We start from the raw sequence: 25,000 nt of genomic DNA, 5'->3' as shown, positions 1-25,000 counted from the left end.
TTTTTGAATGGGCATTGCCTAGACAAGCTGAGTCCTGGGAAAGACCTTAGATTAAAAATAAAGACCAAGGTATATCACTGCATCTGGGGCCACTGTTAATACTCTTGACCCATGTCTTGCTACTGTACTCTGATGGACACTGTTAACTCTGGAGGAAAGAGTGAAATGGATAACTGTGTACAACTCTGCCTCATTTAAATCCAATTCACTTGCAAGTCAAGACACCATGTTCTTAAAGTCTTTGGTCCTCTTCATGAATGAAGGACAAACAAAAACCAACATCAAGGACTATGAAGATTAAGAAAAGATCTTTGTATTTGGTAGGAGGTCATTGCTTTAAGAAAAGTTTTGTGCATCAATGGGCTCAAAAGTCAGATTGTAAGAGATGGAAGATAGTGAGGAAGTAGAGATAGTAAGTGGAGACTGATGTTTCTAAGAGTTTGATAGTGAAAGAGAAGAATTGAGAAAACAGAGTTTTCTAAGGAGAAGCCAACTACTCTGTGGAGCCTGAACACCCAACCATAAATTTAAAGGTTCAATCAGGAAAACAGTAGTAGATAATTAATAAGTATATGGAAGTATATGGAAGACCATCCAATAGAATTACCTGTGAATAATTCCTTTTTATATTGTAGATGTTCAGTTCGTAATCAAAACATTTTCTAGGAAAATTAGATATTGGTTTCTCCCATTCTATAGTTAGGCAATTTCCTTCTATTTTTGCAGTGACATTCACTGGAGGATTCACTTGATCTAAATTTGAAAATAAGAACCAATTTCATGAGAATAGATGCTTCCAGGTGCCATTTCTAGGATAGAATGTGAGATGTCTCCAGTTAACTGAGAAGCTCGTAGATTTTAAAACATAACTGTCTCTCACAGAAGCATAAATTGAATCACTGTGTGCAATGATACCTACCCATGACCAAGGTCAACTCCAAAGGTGAAGTTTCTACTAGATAGTGTCCTCACTTTGGAAAATTCTTCTTCAACATTAAAGATGTCATGTTACTTATCCTTAATAGAATTTAAAATTATGCCCCTTCTACATTACTCCCCAAAATCCTTACAATGCCCTCTCGTTTTCATTATAAGGCCTTATTCTCCATATGACTCAATCAGGGTAGACAGTAAAGATGAAATGAGTCAGAATGAATGGAAAGTATACAGAAATGGAAACAAGAGGATCCAGGCTCCAGTGACTTTGATATGACCTTGGACAGTTCAATTCCCCTTTTGGGGTCTCAGTGACCACATCTATAAAATTATTGGACTAGCTTAGGTCTGAGATTCCTTCTAGCCCCAGAATACTCTGATTCAACAGAATTATTCATCAGCATAAAGCCTTTTCCATTTTGAAGGTACTTTTCATCTGTTCTCTCACAGGGCCTTCTCAAAGAGGCCTTATAAGGAAGATAAAGGAGACCAGATCATCAGCTTAGAGCTGGAGGGACTTCAGAGCTCTATTATAGTCCCTCTATTTTGACAGATGGAGAAACTGAAGACCAAAGAAGTGAAATCATTTGCCCCAGATCTCCCAGTGGAGGAATACAAATCCAGATTAGTAACTGAATCTCTCTATTCCCAATTCTGTATTCATAATTTGACTAGATCAGTTTCCTAGTTTCAGAGAAATTAAATGTCTCCTTTCAGGTCCCACAGGTATGGATAGGGACTGAACCTGTGATTTCCTAGATGAGCCAATGCAGGTTGACACTTTCTCTGAAGCTTTAAAGAAAACTTTTGTGTTTAAAGTGTTTAAAACAGTGGTTTCAAACTCAAATAGAAACCTCAAGGGCAGTATATTGATTTAGAAAACCACAAATTAACATTATATATATTGTATTGTATTTTAGTTTTTTAGGCATTTCCTGATTGCATTTTAATCTGATTGAAGTGGGCATTTACCAGTTTTCCTGGCTACATGTGGTATTTGACACGTTTCTTCTTGAGCACTGAAAGGTTAAAGGACTTGTCCAGGATCATCCTGCCAATACTTATTAGAGACAAGATCTAAACCAAGGTCTTCTTAGTTGCAAGGTCAGTCCTCTATCCACTATACCACACTGCCTATGGTAGAATTAAGATTCAAATTCATTTCTTCTATTAATCTTCGGTCTTTCCTACTAAATTATCAAACAGTCTCATACCAAGATGATTCTTGAGGGGCAGCAAGGTGGTCCAGTGGATAGAGCACCTATCAGGGAGGTCAGGAGGTCCTGAGTTCAAATACAGACTCAGACACTTGATACTTACTAGCTGTGTGACCTTGGACTATCCCATTGCCTTAGCCAAAAAAAGGACAAGAGAATTCTTGGCCAAAAAAAGTGGGGACTTCTCTTTCAGCAACTCTATTCATAGACCTATCAAAGGTCATGGAATGATAAAAATACCCAATTTGAAACCCAAAGACCTGAGTTTGAATCCTAGCTACCCAAGATACTTCATAACCCTGTGACCTTGGGAAAGTTACTCTGAGCCTCATGTCTCATTTGTCAGATGTGTGAGTAAGATTTGATGAATTCTTTGTTTCCTCCCAGCTCTAATCTTCATTGATTCTATGAACTCTCATGCTCTATGTGACACCCATTTCATTAGATTTAGTTTTGTCACCTATTCCTTTTTGCCCACATTTCTGCAAGTGACATTTCTGGATATCCTAGAAAATGTGTCAGAGTTTATAACTGAACATACAGTCTTGCAAATACTCGTTACTACTTATTTATATATATATATATCTGGAACATCAAACAAAAATCTAACAAAAAATTAGCAGGCTACTAATCCTGTTCATCTCCCTATTATAGAGAGGCCATGATATAGCAGAAAGACACTGGAAATAGAGTTAGGTCTGGATTTCAAGTGGTTCTGCCATCTACAGTTGTGTGAACTTAAAGAAGTTCACTAGGTCTCTTCATCTACTAAATGGGGATGATAAAATTCAACTGCCTGACCTACCTGGCAAGGTGGTCATAAGAATAAAATGAAAATATATGCATGTGTGAAAGAGCTTTCAAATTCTCAAATGCAATAGCTATTGCCTATACATAATTATTTAATTATAAAATGCAAGTCATTATTATAAAGGACTTCCATTATAAATTTAGATTTGGGGAAGAAAGAGCGGCATGATTTACAAAGGACTGGTCTCTGAGACAAAGATCTCTGAATTGAAATCCTGCCTTAGACACTAGTTAGCCAATCCTGGGAAAGTCACTTAAATAAATCTCTTGACCAGTTTCTTTATCTGTAAAATGAAGAGGACTGATCAGCCTCACTGGCCTCTGATATTCTTTCTTCTCTATGATTGCATGAGTTTTCCTTACCAATAGCATGAAGGTCAAACAGCTGATCCAATGGTTTGATGACAGCTTGTTTGCTTGAACCATTAACATGGACTGCCAGCTTTCCACGCCCTTTGCTATTAATGACAGTCTTGGGAAACCAGCAAGCTATATTTCTATTCCACGAATCTTTTCTATATTCTTGGCATTCTTCAGTGTGTCTCTTAAACCTAAATTGTAATACAGAGAAGTATTATAAAACTTGAGAAAATTAGTTATATACATTATTATTTATTAATATATAAGTTATATACATATATGTAAATAGAAATGAGACAAATAGGTGTCTCAGTAGATAGAGCTATGGACGTGGACTAAGAAGACCTGAGCTCAAATCTGACCTCAGACATTGGTTGCATGACTCTGTATAATTTAATCTCTTTTCCCCTTAATCCACTGGAGAAGGAAATAAGCCATTAGTCCAGTATTTTTGCCAAGAAAATGCCATGGACAGTAATGGCATTCTATGGTCCACAGGGTCATGAAGAATCAGATACAATGGAACAAATAAACAACAGAGACAAACCTGTAGAACAGGAAGTACTGGGTATCCTCTGGGGCATTCTTGCCAACAAACCAGGTGCAATGGAGGGATACGTCCTCCCATAAAATGTTAGTGACACAAGTAAGATTCACAACTGATGTCCCAGGAGCTCCTGTGAAGGACAACGCAATGTTAATGGATATTCCTAAAACTGAGAGGCACTGAAGCAGAGTGGATAAAAGGATGGTGTCAGAGGCAATAAGAGCCTCATCTCCTCTCCAAAATGATTAGTCTTCAAGTGGGTCACCCTCCTTCCAGGCTCATCCTCTCTCCAATCCATCCTTCACACAGCTGACAAAATACTCTTTCTAAAGCACAACCCTGAAGATGTTATTCTCGCAGTTCAAGAATCTCTCATTGTTCCCTGTTACCTCTCAAATTATCAGAAATTTAGGCACAAATACAATCTCTTCATCCTGGGAGGGAAGAAGAGGAAGTGAAGAGGAGAACACCTGAAGAATGAGTAAAATTTACATAAAATGAATGGGGTGATCCTTCTAGACAGGGGAAAGATTTTTAACACAGATGGGAGAACACAAGGTCTTTTGGGGGTTGACAGTGAGGCCACTTTGGCTAGAATAAAAGATTAGAGTGGGGACCTAGTAAAAATCAGGAGCAAAGCTCAAACATCTGTAAAGCAGCAATGAACTGAATTGTTAGGGAGTGTTCAGAATTGGAGACAAGCTCTTATCAAGCCCACAGCTGCACTGGCTCTATAGCTCCCCAGCTCCAGAAACACTTTTGGCTCCCAAAACAATGGGCTTAAAAAACAAAAACTCTATGAAACCTGGTTAAAAAGTAACACTCCGGAGAGTTCTTCAATGTAAGTTGATCTGCTAAGAATTTTTATGTCTCAGTATCACAAATTCTAGCAAGCCTTCAGACCAGCAATAAAATCGTCATAAGTGAGGAAGAAGGTATGTTTCTGTCAACAGTAATGCCTAAGAATGCAGCTGCAGAGAGTCCCTGAGCAGAAAAAAACAAACAAACAAACCAGGGCCAGTTGCAAAGGTCATCAGATGGGGCAGGTTAACAGCTTGTTTGGCAGACAATTCAAAATGTTAGGACAGGAACAAGTTGGTTGACTGAATATAAAGGTATTTTTAAAAATATAAGGTAATACATTAGGTGAGAGGGTATGCTCAGAAACTGATTTAGAATGACTTAATCAGCCATCATAAAACCAATCTAGTTGTGCATAATTATTATGGTTTACATGAGGAGATCTTTCCATTCACAGAAAGACCAGCTGAACTGTGCTTTAGTCCAATTTAAAGTTGTCAAAGGAAAATTCTCAAAACCTTCAGTTCAGATTACTACTACCGTGATTAGCTCAAATCAGAAGTAGATTTTCTTTATTAATAGTTTTCCTTTAGGGCAGCTAGGTGGCACAGTGGATAGAGCACCAGCCCTGGAGTCAGGAGTACCTGAGTTCAAATCCAGCCTCAGACACTTAATAATTTACCTAGCCGTGTGGCCTTGGGCAAACCACTTAACCCCATTTGCCTTGCAAAATCCTTAAAAAAAAATTCCTCTAAGTATTCTTAAACCTAGTTGGGGAAAAACTGAGTTGATTCCTAAACTTGAGTCAACCTCTGATTAGAGTGGCTTCTTATGCATCCACCAACCCTGCCTGAGAGTGACTAGCTCATTATAGGTGTTCTATGAATATGTTTTGAACAATTGGAAAAACTGATCCGTTAGTTACAAGGAATATAAAAATGATGTTTCTCAAAGATTTAATTTTCAGACAGTGATGTAATTATGAGGCTGGATAACATGGTTACTCATGGTTACTTCCAGGCCTATAACTTTGACAAGATGGCCAAGTTTGAAAATATACATTAATAAAACAAAACTAAGAAGACAGCTGCATCACAGTGGAGAAATGACATGATGATGATAATGATAGTGATAGTGATGATGATGATACCTGTATTTTTTCCAAGCATTTTCATGTTTTTCATCATCATTTCTCTCTGACTAAAAACCAGGTCAACTGTTTCCAGGTGTGTTCTCATGTCCCAGAAACGGAAAATATATTTTTTCACTTTTAGCTTTTCTCTTTGTTTTTTTCCTTTTCCAGGTGTTTAACTGATACTACTAATTAAAGAGTTTAGATACCCTAAATTTTCTCTGCAAATTAATAATCTAATCATTGATTCTTATAACCATATCCTTGAATGGTTCAGCCTTAATGACATCTCCAATTCTACCAGCTAAATTCCCATTTTCAGTTTAAGAATCTCCAAACTATTAATATCATTCAGTAAACAACTATTAAGCACCATTTGGACATTTGGTGACACAAATCAAATATAAACATAGGTAATAGCTTTCATTTTTAGAACCCTTTAAGGCTGACTGAAATTGTTTCAAACAACTCTATGAAGTAAGTTTTAAGATATTATCTCAAAGAATCACAATCATCCACTCCAACCAATTCCTGAAATAAAATCTCCACTTCAACAGACCCTAGTTGTGACAAGAGGAGAGGAGAAAAGAATGCATGAATCAAGTCTAATCCTCAGGCTTCATGTGTCAAAGCCAGTTTTTCATCTGTCAACATGTTATCTTTGTGAAAATATTGAGAAAGGAGAACTGAAGATTTTATGAGGAGCCTATGGTAGAATCCGTCTTTAGGGCCCAAGACAGAATAAGAGGAAAGAGAAGGAGAACTTGGAGGTTATGGCTAGGGATAGCAATAATTATCAAACTTTTTGGTCTTAGAACCCCTTTTTACTCTTACAAATTAACTTCTTCAACTGGACCATTATGTAGATCATCCTCATAGCTCCTGCCCTTGAGTTCATTCTGAGTTACAGATTCACATTTCCATCTGTCTGATAGATATCTTCTTCATATCCTGTTGCCACTTCAAACTCTAAAATTGTATTCATCATATTTCTACCAACCAAACCTACACTTTCTCTTGTCATCCTTTTTTGGAGAATAGTACCACTATTCTCCCAATGAATGAATGAGTCAATCAATCAATCAATCAACAAACATTTATTAAGCAACCATCATACACCAAACACTGAGTACACAATGACAAAAGTGAAGCAATCATCACTCTTGAGCCAAAAAGGTTTTGTTTAGATGGCTTATATAACAATATTTAATGCATTAGAAATTAAAACACTGGGCCACAGCCAAGATGGCAGAGTAATGGCAAGGATTCCCAGAAATTTTCCCCCAAATCAACTCCAAATATCTTTAAATAATGACTCTAACCAAATTCTAGAGTGGTAGAACACACAAAAAAGACTGAGTAAAACAACTTACCAGCCCAAGAAAACTTAGAAGATCTGCAGGAAAGATATGTTGCACCCAAGCTAGAAAGGGCTCACAACGTAGTCCAGGCAATCAACTTAACCAGGAACAGACTATGGGTCCCTGGGTCCCTAGGGGTGCCTGGGTCCTTGGCAGCTTTGGTAGTTTCCAGACCTCTCAGCCCAGGGATTGCCAAGGACAACTTGGAAGATCAATGGGAAAACTCTGCCACACCAGAGAGAGCAGAGCCCAGTCCAACAGAGGCCTCAGCACAGACCTAGCCTCTGGGGACCAGGAGCAAACCTGGGGAGTCACCCAGTAGATGCTTCTAGAATGCTTAGGCCTCAGATGGTAAGGGGATCAGGGGAGAGTACAGAGGTCTCTGCTATCCTGAGGCATCTCTGTTGCTTCACCCATCCTCAGGTCCAAGTCTCAGTCTGGAGCCCCAGTCCCCAGAAAGGGAGCTTTATTGCATAGTGGAGCAGGAACTCTCCTCACTGTTCCAGGACAGAAAGGAGTGCTTGAGGCAATCCACAAACCAGAGCACAGGCCAGGAGAGCAGTCATAATCTTTCATAAAACCTTGGAGGAAGTGAGAACATGCAAGTTCCCAGGAGGATATCTTTGAAAACAGTTGGAAAAAACCCTCAAAAACTTGGAACAGTGTGCCCTCCATCCTGGAAGAAGAGTCCCCCTTTAACAAAGAGTTAGAATCAAGTTAGAAGCTGGGAAAATGAGCAAACAACAGAAGAAGAAGAAAAAATCCAATCATAGACAAACGCTTTGATCCTGTGGAGGATCAAAATAAACACTCAGAACATAACAAAGTTCAGACTACTGCATCCAAAGCCTCCAAGAAAAATATGAATTGGTCTCAGGCTATAGAAGAGCTCAAAAAAGATTTTGAAAATCAATTAAGGGAGATAGAGGGAAAATCTGAAAAGATAAATGAGAGTGATGAGGGGAAATCATGAAAACCAAGTCAGCAACTTGGTGAAGGAATTACCAAAAAATACTGAAGAAAATTATATCTTAAAAACCTGTTTGGGTCATATTGAAAAAGTACTTCAAAAGACCAATGAAGAAAAGTGCTTTAAAAAGCAGAGTTGGACAGATGGAAATAGGGATACAAAAGCTCTCTGAAGAAAATAATTCCTTCAAATGTAGAATGGAACTAAGGGAAGCTGATGACTTTGTAGAAATCAAGAAACAATAAAACAAAGCCAAAGGGATGAAAAACTAGAAGAAAATGTGAAATATGTCACTGGAAAACAACTGACCTGGAAAACAGTTCTAGAAGAGATAATTTAAAAATTATTGGACTATCCAAAAATTATGAACAAAAAAGAGCCTAGATATCTTTTTTTCAAGAAATTCTCCAGGGGAAAACTGCCCTGATATCTTAGAAGCAGAGGGCAAAATAGAAATTGAAAGAATGCCCTGATCACCTCCTGAAAGATTCCAAAATGAAAACTTCCAGGAATATTATAACCAAATTTCAGAACTCTCAAGTGAAGAATAAACTATTACAAGTAGCCAGAAAGAAACCATTCAAATATTGTGGAGCTACAATTAGTATAACACAAGATTTAGCAGCATCTATATTAAGGGCTTGTAGGGCTTGGAATATGATATTTCAGAAGGCAAAAGAGCTTGGATTACAACCAACAATCAACTACCCAGTAAAACTGAGCATATTCTCTCAGTGGAATAGACAAACCATTCAGTGAAATAGGGGACTTTCAAACTTTCCTGATGAAAAGGCCAGAGCTGAACAGAAAGTTTTATCTTCAATACTGGGATCAGATGAAGCATAGATGTATGGGAAGGGCAAATTATGAGGCACTTAATGATACCAAATTGTTTGTATTTCTCTGTGGGAAGATGATACTTATAATACTCATATGAACCTTCTCATTTATTAGAGCAGTTAGAAGGAGGATATTTAGAAAAGGTACAGGAGGGGGCTAAATATAAAGGTATAATATATCATAAATATGAAGTTAATGTAATATAATCCAGTGTTTCACTGGCCAAATGTTCCCAGTAAATTTTGTTTTGCCTCAACCATAAAGAAGATGGGGTTAACTAGAAGTGGCTCTCAATGGAAAGTTCTGGAGAGAGCCTAACTTCTCCCTGAATATCAGGAACTTTCTCAGCTTGGTGGTTGGGGGATTTATAACTGAATTCAGGATCTTTCATCTGAAATAAATTCCCTAAAGCTGAAGAGGAGGAAATGATGGTGATGTAAAAACCCATTTCATTGCCTGTTATCATAACAAGCTATTACACCTATAAGCTATACCTTTCTTAATCAAGCTGAAAATCACATTAGCTTTTTGGATAATCACATCACATTATGGACTCATATTAAACTTGCAGTTTATAAAAAACACACCAATCTTTTCTGACAAGCTACCTCACAATAATGATGATGACAGTTAGCATACTTTAAGGTTTCCAAGGTACATTACAAATACTATCTCATTTTATCTTTACAACTCTGTGAATTAATTGCAATTATTATTCTCATTTTTCAAATAAGGAAAATGAGTCAGAGGTTAAGTGACTTGCCCAAGACCTCTCCCACAATGTACTTATTGAGTCAATTCTTTGGAATTCAAGGGCAAGACTAAAATATCATCTTATTAAATTCAGCCCCATGTTTTAATCTATCAGGATTTTTTTGGATCCTAACTAGGCCACCCAGGATATCAGTTATCCCTACCAGCTTTGTGTCATCTGCATAACTGGTGAGTGTACCACACTGCACCCAGCCAAGGATTTGCAATTGCAAGGGACCATTTCCAGTGAAATGATCTTTTAGCTTAGCATAAAAAAAGAGACAGGGACTGAGTCAGAGACAGAGATAGAGACACAGAGAAAGACTAAGGCAAAAAGACAGAGAGAGAGAGTCAGAGACAGACAGAGACAAAGACACAGAGTGAGACAGATAGACAAAAAGGCAGAGAAAGACACAAAGACACAGAGAGAGCAACAGAGATATAGAGACAGAGATAGACAGATAGAGACACAGAGACAGAGAGAGAGAGAGAGAGACAGAGAGAGGAATAAGGATGTTCTCCATCTGTATTAAGCAGAAGACTCATCTCTTCCAAGAGCAGTATGTGAAAGCTACAAAGAGGATAGGCTGGGGGGGGGCAGTAAATTTAGGTCAAATGTAAACAATGCATAATACAGTTTTAATAACAATAATTATCATTTCCATGGCTCTTTAAGGTTCACAAAGTGAATTATACTTTTATTATCTCCAATTTACAGATGAAGAAACTAAAAAAAGAGAAATGTTAAGCATATTATTCAGATTCATACATCTAGTAAATGTCCAAAACAGGATAGGGATCTCAGTATTTACTGACTCCAAGTGCAGGACTTTATCCACTTTGCAACTTTGCTGTCTAAAAAGGCCACCCCACCCACCCCAGGCCACACCCCAACTTTTTGTTGTCCCTAATTTTCCTTATCAGTCTAAGCTAATTTTCAAGCTTTAGTTCTAATGATACTTTCTTAGAGAATAATATCACAAGTTTATGATCATCTTCTTTTACCTGCATTTCTTTTCATCTTCTGAAAGATATTTTAAAATCTAAATCTGTTGGTTAGTACTGTGTACATTTAAACGACTCTCTTTAGACTACTTCAATTCTTTCTGATCAAAATTATTTTCTTCATCTCCAGAATTTCATCCTTGAGTGTTCCCTAGTCTTTGTTAGTTGATTTATCAGAATGTTCCTTCATGATATCCCATCAGATCCTCCTCTGAATCTTTTATCATCTGCTCTTTACAAATTCAGCGTATACTTAAGAGGAGGACTATCTTTAACTTCCTTTCTCTATCCTTTGAAGGATAAAACTTTCATTAAGATTATAATCAAGAAGTTTAACTGAATGGATAGGCTTTTTATAGAGTGAGAGGAGAAGGGAGAGAGAGAGAGAGAGAGAGAGAGAGAGAGAGAGAGAGAGAGAGAGAGAGAGAGAGAGAGAGAGAGAGGAAGAAGGAGAAGAGGAGAGAAGAAAAAAGAAGGAAGAGGAGGAAGAGGAGAAGGGAGGAGAACAAGAGAGAGAGAGAGAGAAGGGAAAGAGAGAAGGGAGGGGAGAAGAGATAGAAAAGAGGGAGAGAAAGAGGGGAAGGAGAGAAGAGAGAGGAGGGAGTGAAAGGAGAAAGAGAGAGAGGAGAGAGGAAGGGGAAGGCAGACAGTAAAAGGAGGAGAGGGAGAACTTTCTCCAGCAGATAGATAGCTGGCTATGTAAAGTCCCCCCCCCCTTCACTACTGTGTTATGGTACTAACTCATGCTTACAACCTGTTTCTCAATATCTTCATCTCTTTCTCCTATCTGTTGAGGTGGTTTGTAGTATACTCCATTATCAAACTCATTCTTTGATCATTAACCAGATGTTCTTTGCTATCCTTCCCCTATTCCTTTGATATCTTGGTGATGATAACAAACTCCTCTTTTTATCCACCCTATTTCTTTTGAGGCATCTAGCTGTCACAGTGAATACCACTCTGAACGTGTAGCCAGAAATTAAAATCCCATCTCATTTACTTATTACCTATATGACCCTTGACAAGTCACTAAACTTCTGTCTGCCTCAATTCTCTCATCTGTTATGAGATAATAATAGCACCTTCTTTCCAGAGTTCTTTTGAGGACAAAATTAAATATTATTTATATAGTACTTGGAAAATTTTAAAGTGTATAAATGCTAGCTCTATCATTATTGCTATTTTGAATAAATATCAAATAAAGTAGTCTCTTTAAAAATTACCCTATTTTCAATGACAATTTCAAATATTTGGACCCAAATTCCAGTTGCAAATTTCATTCCATCAAGTGTTGGTGATATCTATTGGTTCAAACTTGCTTAAACTTTGTTTCATCTTGCTTGTTGCCTAAAAAAGTCTGAATCTGCAGACCACATGCAGTGCATAGAACCACCAAGGAAGAGATGATAACCAGTGTCAACCCTCAAAAGAAAAGGTTGGTTGGGGATTTCCCCTTCTTTTGGTGACCTTTCTCTCAGTTTTTGATGTCTTCCACAAACATCTAGTGTGCCTTGCTTCTGACCATTATACATCTGTATCTGAATTGCTCCTTCCTCCATGGTACCTGATATATTCTCCCTACCTAGCCTCCCAATTAAAACTTATCTTCACTTGGTCTCTTTCTTTCTTAGTTCCATGTCAAGTTAAAAAGCCATCTAAGAAACCTATTCCTAATAAGGTGTTAATAATAACTGACAGTACCTTAATGTGTTATCTCTACAGGATGTTCACATTTTAACTGTAACACAACTCTTCCAACTCCTAATCTGGCATTCTTTCCCCTACACTATTATGTGATTAATTGGATGGCCCTGCTTTATTATTTTTATTTAGGATCCTGTATACTTCTTGGAGACCGCTCCTACCTGCCCTATGATACTTCTAATGTGCTATTGGTATCTCAACAAAATTTTAAAACAGCAATTCAACTTTGTGATAAATTCTTGAATTCATTAATTGGGCAAGATTGCTTTTTTCCTATTTCTCAATCCATGCAACACATAATAAACAATCAAAACTTATCCCAGATCACATCTTACCTGGAGGGGCTTGAAGCTCTGCTGAAACCCAACTACTTTGGAAAAAACTGGAACCACAATAAAGAATTGTCTGTATGCTTGCTGAAAATCCCCCGTGAAGTACATTTTCACTTGTGCTTTTGGTCCCTGAAGTTTCATACTGAAAATAAATCCCAGAAACCATGAAACATGGTAAGGAAACAGTCATAGTAAGAAAACTACTTCAATTAAATAAACATTGTCTCCCATTTCTGAAACCATCTAACCACAATGCAACAAAACAGCTTTGCTAGGTGAAATCTGCAGCTGGATAAAAATCAACATTTGAATTTCCTGTGGATTTCTACAATGTCTCTGTTATGGGTTCTTCTGTTTTCTAGTTTAGATTTAAAAAATTTCAAATAAAACACAACAAACTGCAATTCTACTTAGACAGGAATTGTAGCACATGTTGTTTCTCAATAATAAAAATTTAGAATACAGATAAATTTCCTTTGCTTTTATTAGTATGATTCAGGATGCAAAATACAATATTTCAGTCACTTCCCCAAAAATCTGTTCTATGGCATCTATAGGATCACTTTGTTAGGAGGGACTGAATTAGATTAGTCTCCTCCCTCCATCTTTCTCAGTGGATTTAAGTGTAAAATTATATCATATAGAAAGTTGAATCAAATGCATTGTGTGCAAGAAATATTTATTTTTAATACTCACATCATCCTCACATGGAGCATTAATTTTCACTTTATAATATAGGCATTTTATCCTTGGATCCTGATTAAGATTTGGTTTCCATTGTAAAAGAACTTCAGATAAACCAGTTACTGTAATAGTGAAGTTTACAGGTGGGAAAAGTAAAACTGTTTGAATTAAAGGGGAAAAAACAATATAATGTTCAATTTTTATATTGGAAATTAAAATACAATGATGAAAATCACCATTCTAAATCAAAGGTTCTTAACATAGGGTTAATGATTTTTTTAAAATATTCAATAACTATTTCAATATAACTTATTTATCTACGTAATTCTCTGTATTTAAGGACATCCTGAGGAGTTGTAGGGCTTTATCAGACCATCCAAATGGTCCAAGACACAATAAACGTTAAGAATCCCTGCACTAGACATTGTCTGGTACAATATAGATGAATTATCATGATTATCTTCATTAACATAAATAATAATCTATATTAGAAAGCAAATCAAATTTTATTTCTCCATATGTTTTCTAATCCAAATATTTCACCTTTTATTTTTAAACAATGGATATTATGCCCAGTGATAAACAATTTTCAGCCCATTTTTCTTTTATTAAACAGGCATTGAAAACAAGTTTATTTATTAATGCTTCACCATTTTTCTTTCACTTCTCATTGACTATTTATTTCCCCCAATATGTCTCTTAAGCTTTGTCAACATAAAAAAATGGATCAGTCAACTTTGGTTCTTTAAGTCATATGACTCAACTATGCAAAATTTCAAAAAAGGTTTCTGCATATAGCCACAAGTCAGTTCTTTCTTCCTTCACATTAAGTCCAACTCTTAGAGGGAAAATCTAACACTATGAACAAGAGAGCTTAGGGGATATATTTTTTTTAAGTTAGAATAATGCAGCCATTCTAAAAAATAGATAAAATGGAACTGGGTGTACTGTTGTATTCCTGTTCAGGTTGCCAAGGAGGCTGAAAGTAGTAGATAACTTGAGTTCAAGAATTCTGAGCTACAGTAGGACCAAAATCAACCAGGGGTCCATCCTAATTCTGATGAACCCCTGGGAGTGGAAGCCACAAAGTTGCTGACAGAGAGACAGTCTTGCCTAGATCAGAAAGGGAGATGGTCAAATTTCCTGTGATCAATAGTGGGATTGTGTTCATGAGAAGAAAAGAGAAGAAAAAGGAGGAGGAGGAGGAGAGAAATAAAGTCCCTCTTTCCTGTATGATTCCTACTGAATTTTCAATAATGGGAAAGCAAGTAACACAAAGTCAGGGTCAACCATTATTTCATAAGAAACAATATTAAATATGGAAAATTTATTCTGTGACAACCAAAAATACCCCAAAACTAGAGTAAGACAGGGGTGGAATAGGGACTGCTCATTCTTCTCAGGTGTTTTTCCTTAACACTCCTGCTCGTAGAATGAGTTTCTCTGAGATAAAATAATACAAGTGGTACAGGCTCAAGACAATGACAGAGATGAGAAAATTCTAGCTTCATATATATATATATATATATATATATATATATATATATATATATATGTATATACACACACACACACACACATACACACACACATACAGACACACAGATATGACATAGAGTGATAGGAACAATCTCCCTCTGATTATTGAGAGAGAAAAAGATATATACACTTACATATATGCACACAATTTTCCAGTTGAGGTTCTACTTAATTTAATTATGTACTTGATTTACTGTTACTAAAAAGAGAAACAAATATGAATCTTTGTAGCTATTACTTACTTTCTTTTTTGCCGCATAAATGTGCTTGCAATATCACAGCTGATCCAATGAGAAACAGGAAAATCATCACCATGATGATCATACTCTGTTGAAAATAAGAAGTCAGGGGGCAGCTAGGTGGTGTAGTGGGTAAAGCACCGGCCCTGGAGTCAGGAGTACCTGGGTTCAAATCCAGTCTCAGACACAATAATTACCTAGCTGTGTGGCCCTGGGCAAGCCACTTAATCCCATTTGCCTTGCAAAAAAACCTAAAAAAAAAAGAAAATAAGAAGTCACATAGAAAATTACCTAGTAGTGATTTTTAAAAGTGACAATTGAGTACTATTATACAATTCAATTCAATCCAAGGATTATATAAACCTTGAAATATTATAATTGCTGCTGTTGTTATGTATTCTTAATACTATGATAGAAGTCTCTTCCATTAGGGTCATCCTCTGGTGCCTTCCTAGGGAATGGGTCTTTGAAGGAGACCTGGGTATTTGGAAGTTATTTCTAAAAACTAGAAGATTTAGAAGGATCAAATAAGCTGCAAGGACCACAGCAATGTCTAGAAATGACCAGGATATCTCTTGGACAAGGACCAGACTAGCTATATTTGGAGAGATTCATCACCAACTTGGACACATGATGATGAAATGTTCGGCTACAACAATACACAAATAACTTCTCCTTAGTCATAAAAAGGTTGTGGTCTGTAGCACAAAAAAACTATAATAAAGTATAATAGTATTCAATTAATAACCTAGCAGAGGCTGATCTCCAAAAATGAATGGCCCACAGAAAAGTCCACATAGCTCCTCAGCAGAAAGTATATATATAAAACAGTCACAGTCATTACTAGAATAGAGTATGAAAAAACAAAGCAAGAAGTCAGTGCACAATAGACAACAATACAGGCTACGTGTTGGCAAATTCTTCCATTAATAAATATAGATAGATAGATAGATAGATAGATAGATAGATAGATAGATAGACAGACAGATGAGGAAACAGAAAATATTATGCCAAGATCACAGGGTACCCATAATAAATAAATATGTCACATGAAAAAGCTTTGAGACTATAGTTAGAATGTATATCCTTAACAGATTTGCACAGTTCCTCCTTCTCAAGATCTGCTGCCGCTTTTTTTGGTTTTTGATTTTTGTACAATGGGATTCAGCAACTTGACCAAGGCCACATAGCCAGGTAATGATTAAGTGTCTGAGGTCAAATTTGAATTCAGGTCCTCCTGACTCCACGGCCAGTGCTCTATCCACTGTGCCATCTAACTGCCCCTGCAGCTGACTTTCTAAACTCTCCTTCCATATACATATATGTGTGTGTGTGTGTGTGTGTGTGTGTGTGTGTGTGTGTATGTGTATGTATGTATATATGTATATATATATATATATATATATATATAACAGATTGTATTGTGAAAGACTCAAAAAAAAAAGGCTTATAGAGAGTTGAAAGTCCAGTCACTGCACTTGAAGAGCTTATAATTTAGTAGAAGTCATTATGGATGAAAGGAGTAATGACACAAGAAAACCTATGTCTGTGTGGGCTATAAATAGCATAAGTAAATATAAAAATGTAAATAAAGATGTGATAAAATTAAATATTTTCAAAATTCTTTGCAAACCTAAAAAAGCTATATAACTGCTAGCTATTACTCTCATGCATTAAATGTGTACAATAATGATAAACATTCAGAGAAAGAAAAGACAATTATAACAAGGAATAGTCAGAAAAAAATTGATTAAAAAACATACCTGAGATGAGATTATCAATAAAAACAATCCTATTGTTTTATTTGTAAGAAATGACTGATCAATTGGGGAGGACAGAATGGAAATCTTGGGTTTCTTTCCTGCCGGCTTTGAAATCTAATTTGAAGACTCAATCTATAAATACAAAAGAGCATAGCATTGATCATTTCACCTACTGGATCTATAGTAAGCACATATAGTTTTCAGTAATTTATCAAAATTAGATTAATTAAAATAGTATAGAGTACATTTTCTTCAGTTTATAGAAAAAAGTCTTGACTAAAATTGAAATGACACTCATCTGTGAAATGAACTGGAATCAACATTGCTGATAACTATTGAATGACTATGGGATGTTGGGAAGTTTTATATCTATATATATATGTATGTATATATATGTATATATGTATATGTGTAGACATGTATATATATATATATATACACACATATATGTATATTTATATACCCATGCAAACATATAGGAAATTACTTCCCAATAGCTCAAGGGCCTGTGTGTGGTTTAGTCTGTTTGGACACTGGTATCAAAGGCAACTCTCCTAAATTTACTAGATAATCACCAACAATCACTGTGCATGGAGACCCTTTAGCCATTTTAGTGATGAGTGCCTTTGTGCTAGGCTGGTCCTCAAGCACCAAATGGACAGTTCATGGTCATCCCTGTGGTAACACACATCACTGAAATAAAAAGCACAAATCTATTATCTTCCAAACTGGTGTATATAGACACTGCCTCTTTCTCTCAATAACCTATTTCCTCTTATTGATATATAGAATGATATATTTGAATTTTTACAGCTGTGCAAAAACAATGAGCTAAAAATGTTGATTTTAGTGGGAATTGATCTGTGTCCCCAAAATAGTTTACAATGGTCTTCTTTCTATCCTAATTCTCATCTGTTTTGTACAATGGAACAGATTTATAAAACAGGAAACAGAAATTATAAATTTAGGTTTGTGAAATCTTTATGTAAATATTAAACCTGATTGGTTGGCCACCAAAATTCCTATGGTTCTTTGTTTAAATCCTATAAATATTGATTAATCACTTCTGTTGGTTGTTGGCATTTGCAAGGATGCCATGCACCCATGGGTTTGGTTAAGATCCTAGAGAATAAAATTTCATTTCTAAAACTAACTGCTATTTCATTTTTAACCTAAGGAAAATATGGTTAACAGAGAATAGATAGCAAATACTTAGTCCCTACAATTCAATCCATCAAGAAAGAGGAGAGTGAGGGTGGAATAAGAGAGAAGAGAGAAAAAGGAGAGAGAGAAGAGAGGAATCCAAAGAGAGCAAGAAGAGAAAGGAGTGAGAGAGAAAGGAGTGAGAGAGAGAGAGAGAGAGACAGAGAGACAGAGAGACAGAGAGAGACAGAGAGAGACAGAGAGGAGAGAACAGGAAAGTCCTCCTGTCGAGGTGGGATTTTAGAAGGAACTTGAAGGAAGCCCCTGAAGCTAGGAGGTAGAGATGTCAAGGAAAACATTCTAGGTATGGGGAACAACCACTAGTGCTTTCCTTATGGGAAAATTCTTTCCCCAATAAAATCAAAAGCCTAAAGCTAATCTTTATCCCCTATTTTTAGCAGCAGCATTGTCAAACCACTCCTAGTAGTAGGAGTAGAAATGAAATATGCAACAAGACATTGGGGTGGTTGTGAGGGTGATGACCTTTCTATTCTAATAATGATATTGTTGTCTGAGAAGCTTGTTTTTCCCAGGAAATTAATTTGAATATGTATTACCATAAACAATTTTCATTATTAAAAATCTTAGAAAAGAAAAAGATGTAAAATGATGGCATTATAAAGTCCACAGGGGAATTTTATTTTAGAAAAATTATTTCAAATTATATTCATAATAGGATTAAAAAGAAGTCACTGTTCTCCATTATATATTGGAAACAAAGCCACAGCTCTCCTTTCTCTCTCTCTCTCTCTCTCTCTCTCTCTCTCTCTCTCTCTCTCTATATATATATATATATATATATATATATATATATATACACACACACACACACACACACACCACATATATATATATATATATATATATCTCCCTCTCCCTCTCCCTCTCCCTCTCCCTCTCCCTCTCCCTCTCCCTCTCCCTCTCCCTCTCCCTCTCCCTCTCCCTCTCCCTCTCCCCTCCCCTCCCTCTCCCTCTCCCTCTCCCTCTCCCTCTCCCTCTCCCTCTCCCTCTCCCTCTCCCCTCTCTCTCTCTGTACTTGGCTAGGCTGTAGTATTCCAAGAAGGGAGAAGAGAATAAGAAGACAGGAAAGATAGGAAGAGCTAGGATAGTGAAGAACTCCAAATGACAGAACTTATTATGTGACCCTGGAAGTAAAAGGAAGACTATGTGGTTTAGGGGGAAAGGGAGATAAACATACTTAAGCCTATATTTCAGGAAAATCTCTAGTTACTGTATGGAGAATGGATTTTAGAATAGGGAATTTCTGAAAATGATAACAAAACAATGGAATGGAACTCTTAGATATCTCCAGTAGGAATTTATAATATTCTGAAAAACATGCTCCTGTGATAGCTCCTACCCCACAACCACCAAAAATTAAAATTATTTGCTAACCCAATAAATGTTCTTTTTCTGGACAATTTCCTTCCCACAACACCTGGACTTCTCATATTAGAAACTTCCTGCCTAGGACAATAGGATTAAAAAAAGGAATGAGACACACCTGAATAAATTCCTACCCTAGTTCTTATAAAAACCTAGAGTACTTCCCCATCAATAGACTGTCTCATAGCTCACTCTTTTGGACTTTTTTGAGGATGGGTCTACAGGTACCAGTAGACACAGGATGCCCTCTCCCTCCCACCTAATCTAAAGGCCCAAGAACAAGTCCTGAGGGGAGGACTTGTTCCCTTCCCTTTCGGCTCTCCTGACCCTCCTGACCATATGCTGATCATCTCCTCCCCACTCCTTTACCCTCCTGTCCACCAACACCCTCATGGGGTGAGAAACCAACTTCAATACCATTTCAATCTAATCAACTTGCGAGAACACTTTCCAGTTCTCCAAGCCATACCATCTATTATGTCAATACACCCTCCAGACTCCTCAGGTTTTCAACCCCCTATCATTGCATCATTTTTAAATTTATAAATATGTGAGTTCCTTTAGATCAAAGAACATTTTGCTTTCATATCTCAAATGCTTACTTAGCACGATCCTTGTAAATTATTGTTTCTCAGTTGTTTCACTCATGTCCAATTCTTTATGATTCCATTGAGGGTTTTCTTGGAAAGATATTGGAGTGATTTCCTTCTCCAACTCATTTACAGATGAAGAAACTGAGGCAAAAAGGGTTAAATGACTTACCCACAGCCACACAGTTGATAAATATCTGAGGCCAGATTTGAACTCAGAAAGATGAGTTACTGACTTCAGGCCAAACTCTTTATACACTGTGCTACCTTGAATATTTTTTTCATTCATTCATTCATTTATTTTTACTTTTCATTCACTATCACAGGGCTATCATCTTACCCATCTTCCCTTTCTCCCTTACTAATTCATGTCTCTGTATATTTCAAGTTAGGCTTTTACCTTCCCTTGAGCAAATTAAAATTTACCTAATAAAAACTATTTGTTCTAACATCATTGGTCAATCTATTTCTTCTGTGGAAATTTTTAAGGCTCCTAAAGCAACTACAAATGACTGAGATGGAACTGTTGAAATCATATTTTTTCTTACAATTTATTATGTCTTGCAATATGATAGTTGTTCAAAGTAATCTTATTAAAATTGTGACTTCTGAAATTCCATCTGACTTTACATAAAACACTTGCATTTTTATTTCCTCATCTTTTTCTTAATGATCTTTTCCTAACTAATAAGGAAATAACATTAAAAGTAAACAATTGGCCCCAGGTCAAAGGAAAATTACAATAAAAAAGAATTCAGATGTAATAATGAGAACCGAATTAATGTGGGAATTTAATAATTGTACTTACATAGCAATTAAAATTATTTTATATGCATTATCTCACTGGATTCTCATAATATCCTTATAAGAGATATCATCCTAAAAGGAGAATTCTTAGAATATGACATAAGAAGAGGTGGGGAATAAGAGGGGTTGCCATATACATTGCTAGAAAGGCTATCTCCAATGATATAATGGCCAGCATTATTTGATTTCTTCAATGATGGAAGTGTGAGGATCAATGAGTTGAAATCCATCATACTGCCATAGCAACTCAATAGCATGATAGGATCATGAATTTTGGAAAGATCCTAGGTCAGTCTCCTCCTTTTACAGATAAATCAACTGAGGATAAGAAGAGTGAAGGGACTTGTCTAAGAAGACTCAGGTTTTAAGCAAAATCAGCATTGGATTCAGACTTCCATATTTAAGGAAAAAATTCTGAATGATTCTTTATCTTAAGCAAATTTTACCTTGGTTTCAGTGTGAAATAATAAAGAAATGCAAGGATATGTGAAATAAGAAAGGGATATTGTTGTGGAAATGTACTAAAACAGCCCATTTCTGAGTGGGAGGACTTAATAGAAATAGCCAGTATCAAACAATTCCCTAAATGAGGATGTCCATAAATCTTATTTCCTTTCTAGAGACACCAAGTTCTTAACCTACCGATCTGATGGAAGTGCTCCAAACCCTAGCTCTCCGAAGGCTCTCGGTATGTAAGGTTCGGTGGAGCAGTTTAATGTCCTCATTGTTTGTCCAGCCCCTATTTTGAAATAGATGAAGTGACCTTATCACCAATGGGACTGAACTAGTGATCCAACGTAAGGAGAGGGGATCACGGGCAAGGTTGCTCAGTGGAGCATTCGGCGATGGACTTTCCCCTGGGGTTCCTGAGAATTGATGAGATTGATGGCTTTCAAAAAAGAATAATAAAAAGGTCATTTTCCATCCCCCAAACCAATGTGGCTGTTTGCAGGCAGGATTTCTTAAGCCGGAGCCCTGTTTTCAGTAGCTTTCTGAGTCGGTTGTGGTCACCCACACCAATGCAGATCAACCTCACGAAGCTTTTACCCCTCGCTAAGGTCGACCCCCCACCCCACTCGCAGGATTTATGCTCCGCTGGACCCCCTCTTTTCCCCCCTTGAGCGAAGGTGCTTCAGATGAATGATCTGAAATCTTTCTTGGAAGTACCTCGAAGATTCAGCTATGCTACTGAAATACAAACCTCAAGTCCTTCATTGCTCAAGAGTTTAACAGCAGTCCGGAGGACAAGAATGATGCAGTGGTGGAGATGTTGGGGAGGTGGGGGGTGGGGGGCGGGGGGGAGGCATCTCCATCAACCCTCCTCCCACTGCCTCTGTGTCTGTAGAGATGGGGAAAGCAGGAAGACGACCCAGTCTAGTACCCCACCCCAAAACACACTGACACATAAACTAAATTGTGAATCTTCTAGTAAAAATGATTTCATCTTTTGGGGAGTTCCAAAGTCTTGATAACTCAGAGGGGCCAAAAAAAAAAAAGAATTCCCACCTGATGATCAATCTTCCAGTTGGGGAGCTCCAAATTTGACTCTGGCAAGCCCTGTTGAGGGGCCCTTCCAGCCCAGTACAAGTTGGCTGGCAGAACCTTAGGGAAGGCGGGGTCTGAGAAGTCTCACATCCTTCCAAACCAGGGAAATCAAATAGGGCTGCCCTCCTCTGTCCCCAACGCACCCCCAAACTTTGCCACCCATTGGTGACTTCTGATTTTAAGGCTGCTTTTTGTCACCTGTTGTTACTTAGATATGGGTAAGGTTGGAGAAGAGGAAAAGGTGACTAACTTCATCTTACTTCCTCCCTTCCCTCCTCCTCCTCCTCTTTTTCTCTTGAGATGACGCTATTTCTCCCCACTGGCCACTGGACTCAGATGGCTCTGAAGGAGAAAGTGAGGCTGGCGCCTTAGCACAGCACTTCACTTAAATGCAATTTATGTCATGGCATCACCTCCCTGATGTCATGGTCTTCTTCCAGAATGAAGGACAAACATTATTATTATATTATACCGCTCTCCCCAAGTCTAAGGGTCAATAGAAAAATAAACCTGAATAAGAAGAAGCAAAAGGACTGAACAAGATAGGAGGCAAGTCTGTAAACTGCTCTGCTTGCGAAGATTTCATGGTTATTTATATGCCTATATGTATTTCTTTATCTATACATGGATTTAAATAGATGCATAGGTATACACACACATATGTGTGTGTGTGTGTGTGTGTGTGTGTACATTTACTAGAAATTTTTTTAGAAGCACCTTTTTTAAAAATAACCTATTCTGTTTCCCAAATATTACTGTTTTTAAGACCAAACTAGTTAGAAATACTAGGTAGGGGAGGCTACGTGGCGTAGTGGATAAAGCACCAGTCTTGGAGTCAGGAGTACCTGGGTTCAAATCCGGTCTCAGACACTTAATAATTACCTAGCTGTGTGGCCTTGGGCAAGCCACTTAACCCTATTTGCCTTGCAAAAAAAAAAACCCTAAAAAAAAACCTAAGGAAATAAATATTAGGTAAATTAACATGTTTCTAAGGGGAGGAAAAAAGTTTAATTTAAATTTGAAAACAATACCTAGTACTGTTTTTTAAAAAAAAAGTACTTTAAAAAAAACAACAGTCTGTCCCAGCACGCAAACTAGGAGAATTTTTAGCAGAGTAGATCCTTAATACATGCATATCATTCAGCATGTCTCTATGAGCAATCATTTTGCATTCCTTGGTTAAGGTCACCCAAACAGTTTGAAATAATTTCTTGGTTCCATCTCATTTCTTGTATTTGCATTTGGATATATTACTTTCTTTTTTGCTTTTGATAAATGGATTAAGGTAAATTAATAAATATTAAAAAGTGAAGAAGTCTAATTATTTTTAAAAATTACTATAAGAACCAAACAAACCTGGAGATGCCTCCAAACCCCATCAGATACAAAAGGCATAATGAGTCTTCAGTGGTATGCTGGTTTTGTTCAATTTTCCTCTTCTTGTATTATACCTATTGAAAAGAGTGAGAATAATTAAAATGGCATAGCAAGAACTCTCTATCCCAGGAAATGACCTTGTAGACTAGACTGTTCTTTTCAACCCAATTAAGATTGCATCTCTATTACCCAATGTATGTATGTGTGCAAATGTAAGGGGAAAAAATTCTCATTTAAAAGGTATAAAAAATTAAATTAAATTAAATAATTTTAAATGCAAAAGAAGCCCATCTTAATAGAACTACTTTGTGCAGATATGTACATTCAAATTACAAAAGAAAAAGCTTAATATTGACCATGCTTAGCTGTAGAAGCATTATGAGCAGTATTCTGAAAGTACTCTATCATTTAAAATTCTTCTGGTCATCTCTGCCTCCCTCTCTTCTTTCTTTCCTTCCTCCCTCTTTCTCCCTCTCCCTTGTTTCCTCTACAATAATGAGATTACTAAAATGAGAACCATAAAATATTTAGAACAAAGACCCCATGAGCTACACACTTTGATAAGCTTGTAGAGATGAATCCAGCATTTTTTCCTGACTTACAAAGAAGTTCTGTTAAGACACTGCTAGAAAGAGGTAGTGGTGATAGTGGATGCACTTTATCTCTGTGTGAGGCTTGTTGGGGTTTTTTTTTCCCTTTGAGGCAGTTTTCATCTGTTGCACTATCAGAGCTCTGATGATAAAAACCTGAAAGACTTTGTTTTCTTATTACAGAATAGCAATTACCTTTGCTAGAGCAAGAAGAGAAAATGTATAATAACTAAGAGACTGATAGGACAACCTTAATGATAATTGAACATGAAATATATACTATGAAATAAAAAGATTTTTATCATATAGATATCAGTTTGGTTTTTTTTAGGTTCTTGCAAGGCAAATGGGGTTAAGTGGCTTGCCCAAGGCCACACAGCTAGGTAATTATTAAGTGTCTGAGACTGGATTTGAACCCAGGTACTCCTGACTCCAGGGCCAGTGCTTTATCCACTGTGCCACCTAGCCGCCCCTAGATATCACTTTTTTAAAAAAATTCTTCCCTTAAT

General features: G+C 36.9%; 1 protein-coding gene across 3 annotated transcripts in view; it reads right to left on the bottom strand.

Annotated features, from left to right (window-relative positions):
- Window positions 1–24,538, bottom strand: part of IL5RA (interleukin 5 receptor subunit alpha) — a 56,427-nt gene extending 31,889 nt beyond the window's left edge. Inside the window, exons 1-10 of one of the 3 annotated variants that reach the window (XM_074198696.1) lie at window positions 24,504–24,538; window positions 23,881–23,975; window positions 21,622–21,718; window positions 16,994–17,125; window positions 15,234–15,481; window positions 13,465–13,610; window positions 12,772–12,910; window positions 3,871–4,000; window positions 3,327–3,514; window positions 608–753 (exon numbers count right to left, since the gene is read on the bottom strand). In XM_074198696.1, the coding sequence (XP_074054797.1) occupies window positions 608–753; window positions 3,327–3,514; window positions 3,871–4,000; window positions 12,772–12,910; window positions 13,465–13,610; window positions 15,234–15,315 (831 nt within the window). In that variant the 5' untranslated portion in view covers window positions 15,316–15,481; window positions 16,994–17,125; window positions 21,622–21,718; window positions 23,881–23,975; window positions 24,504–24,538. Of the gene's footprint in view, window positions 1–607; window positions 754–3,326; window positions 3,515–3,870; window positions 4,001–12,771; window positions 12,911–13,464; window positions 13,611–15,233; window positions 15,482–16,993; window positions 17,126–21,621; window positions 21,719–23,880; window positions 23,976–24,457 lie in introns of all 3 variants that reach the window. The other 2 variants (XM_074198694.1, XM_074198695.1) reach the window with 2 other exon arrangements.
- Window positions 24,539–25,000: the final 462 nt, after the last annotated feature.

Source organism: Macrotis lagotis, chromosome 8 (genome assembly GCF_037893015.1).
Source record: "Macrotis lagotis isolate mMagLag1 chromosome 8, bilby.v1.9.chrom.fasta, whole genome shotgun sequence".
Classification (NCBI taxonomy): Eukaryota; Metazoa; Chordata; class Mammalia; order Peramelemorphia; family Peramelidae; genus Macrotis; species Macrotis lagotis.
Note: the sequence above shows the minus strand (reverse complement) of the source record. Positions and strands in the feature narration are given on the sequence as shown.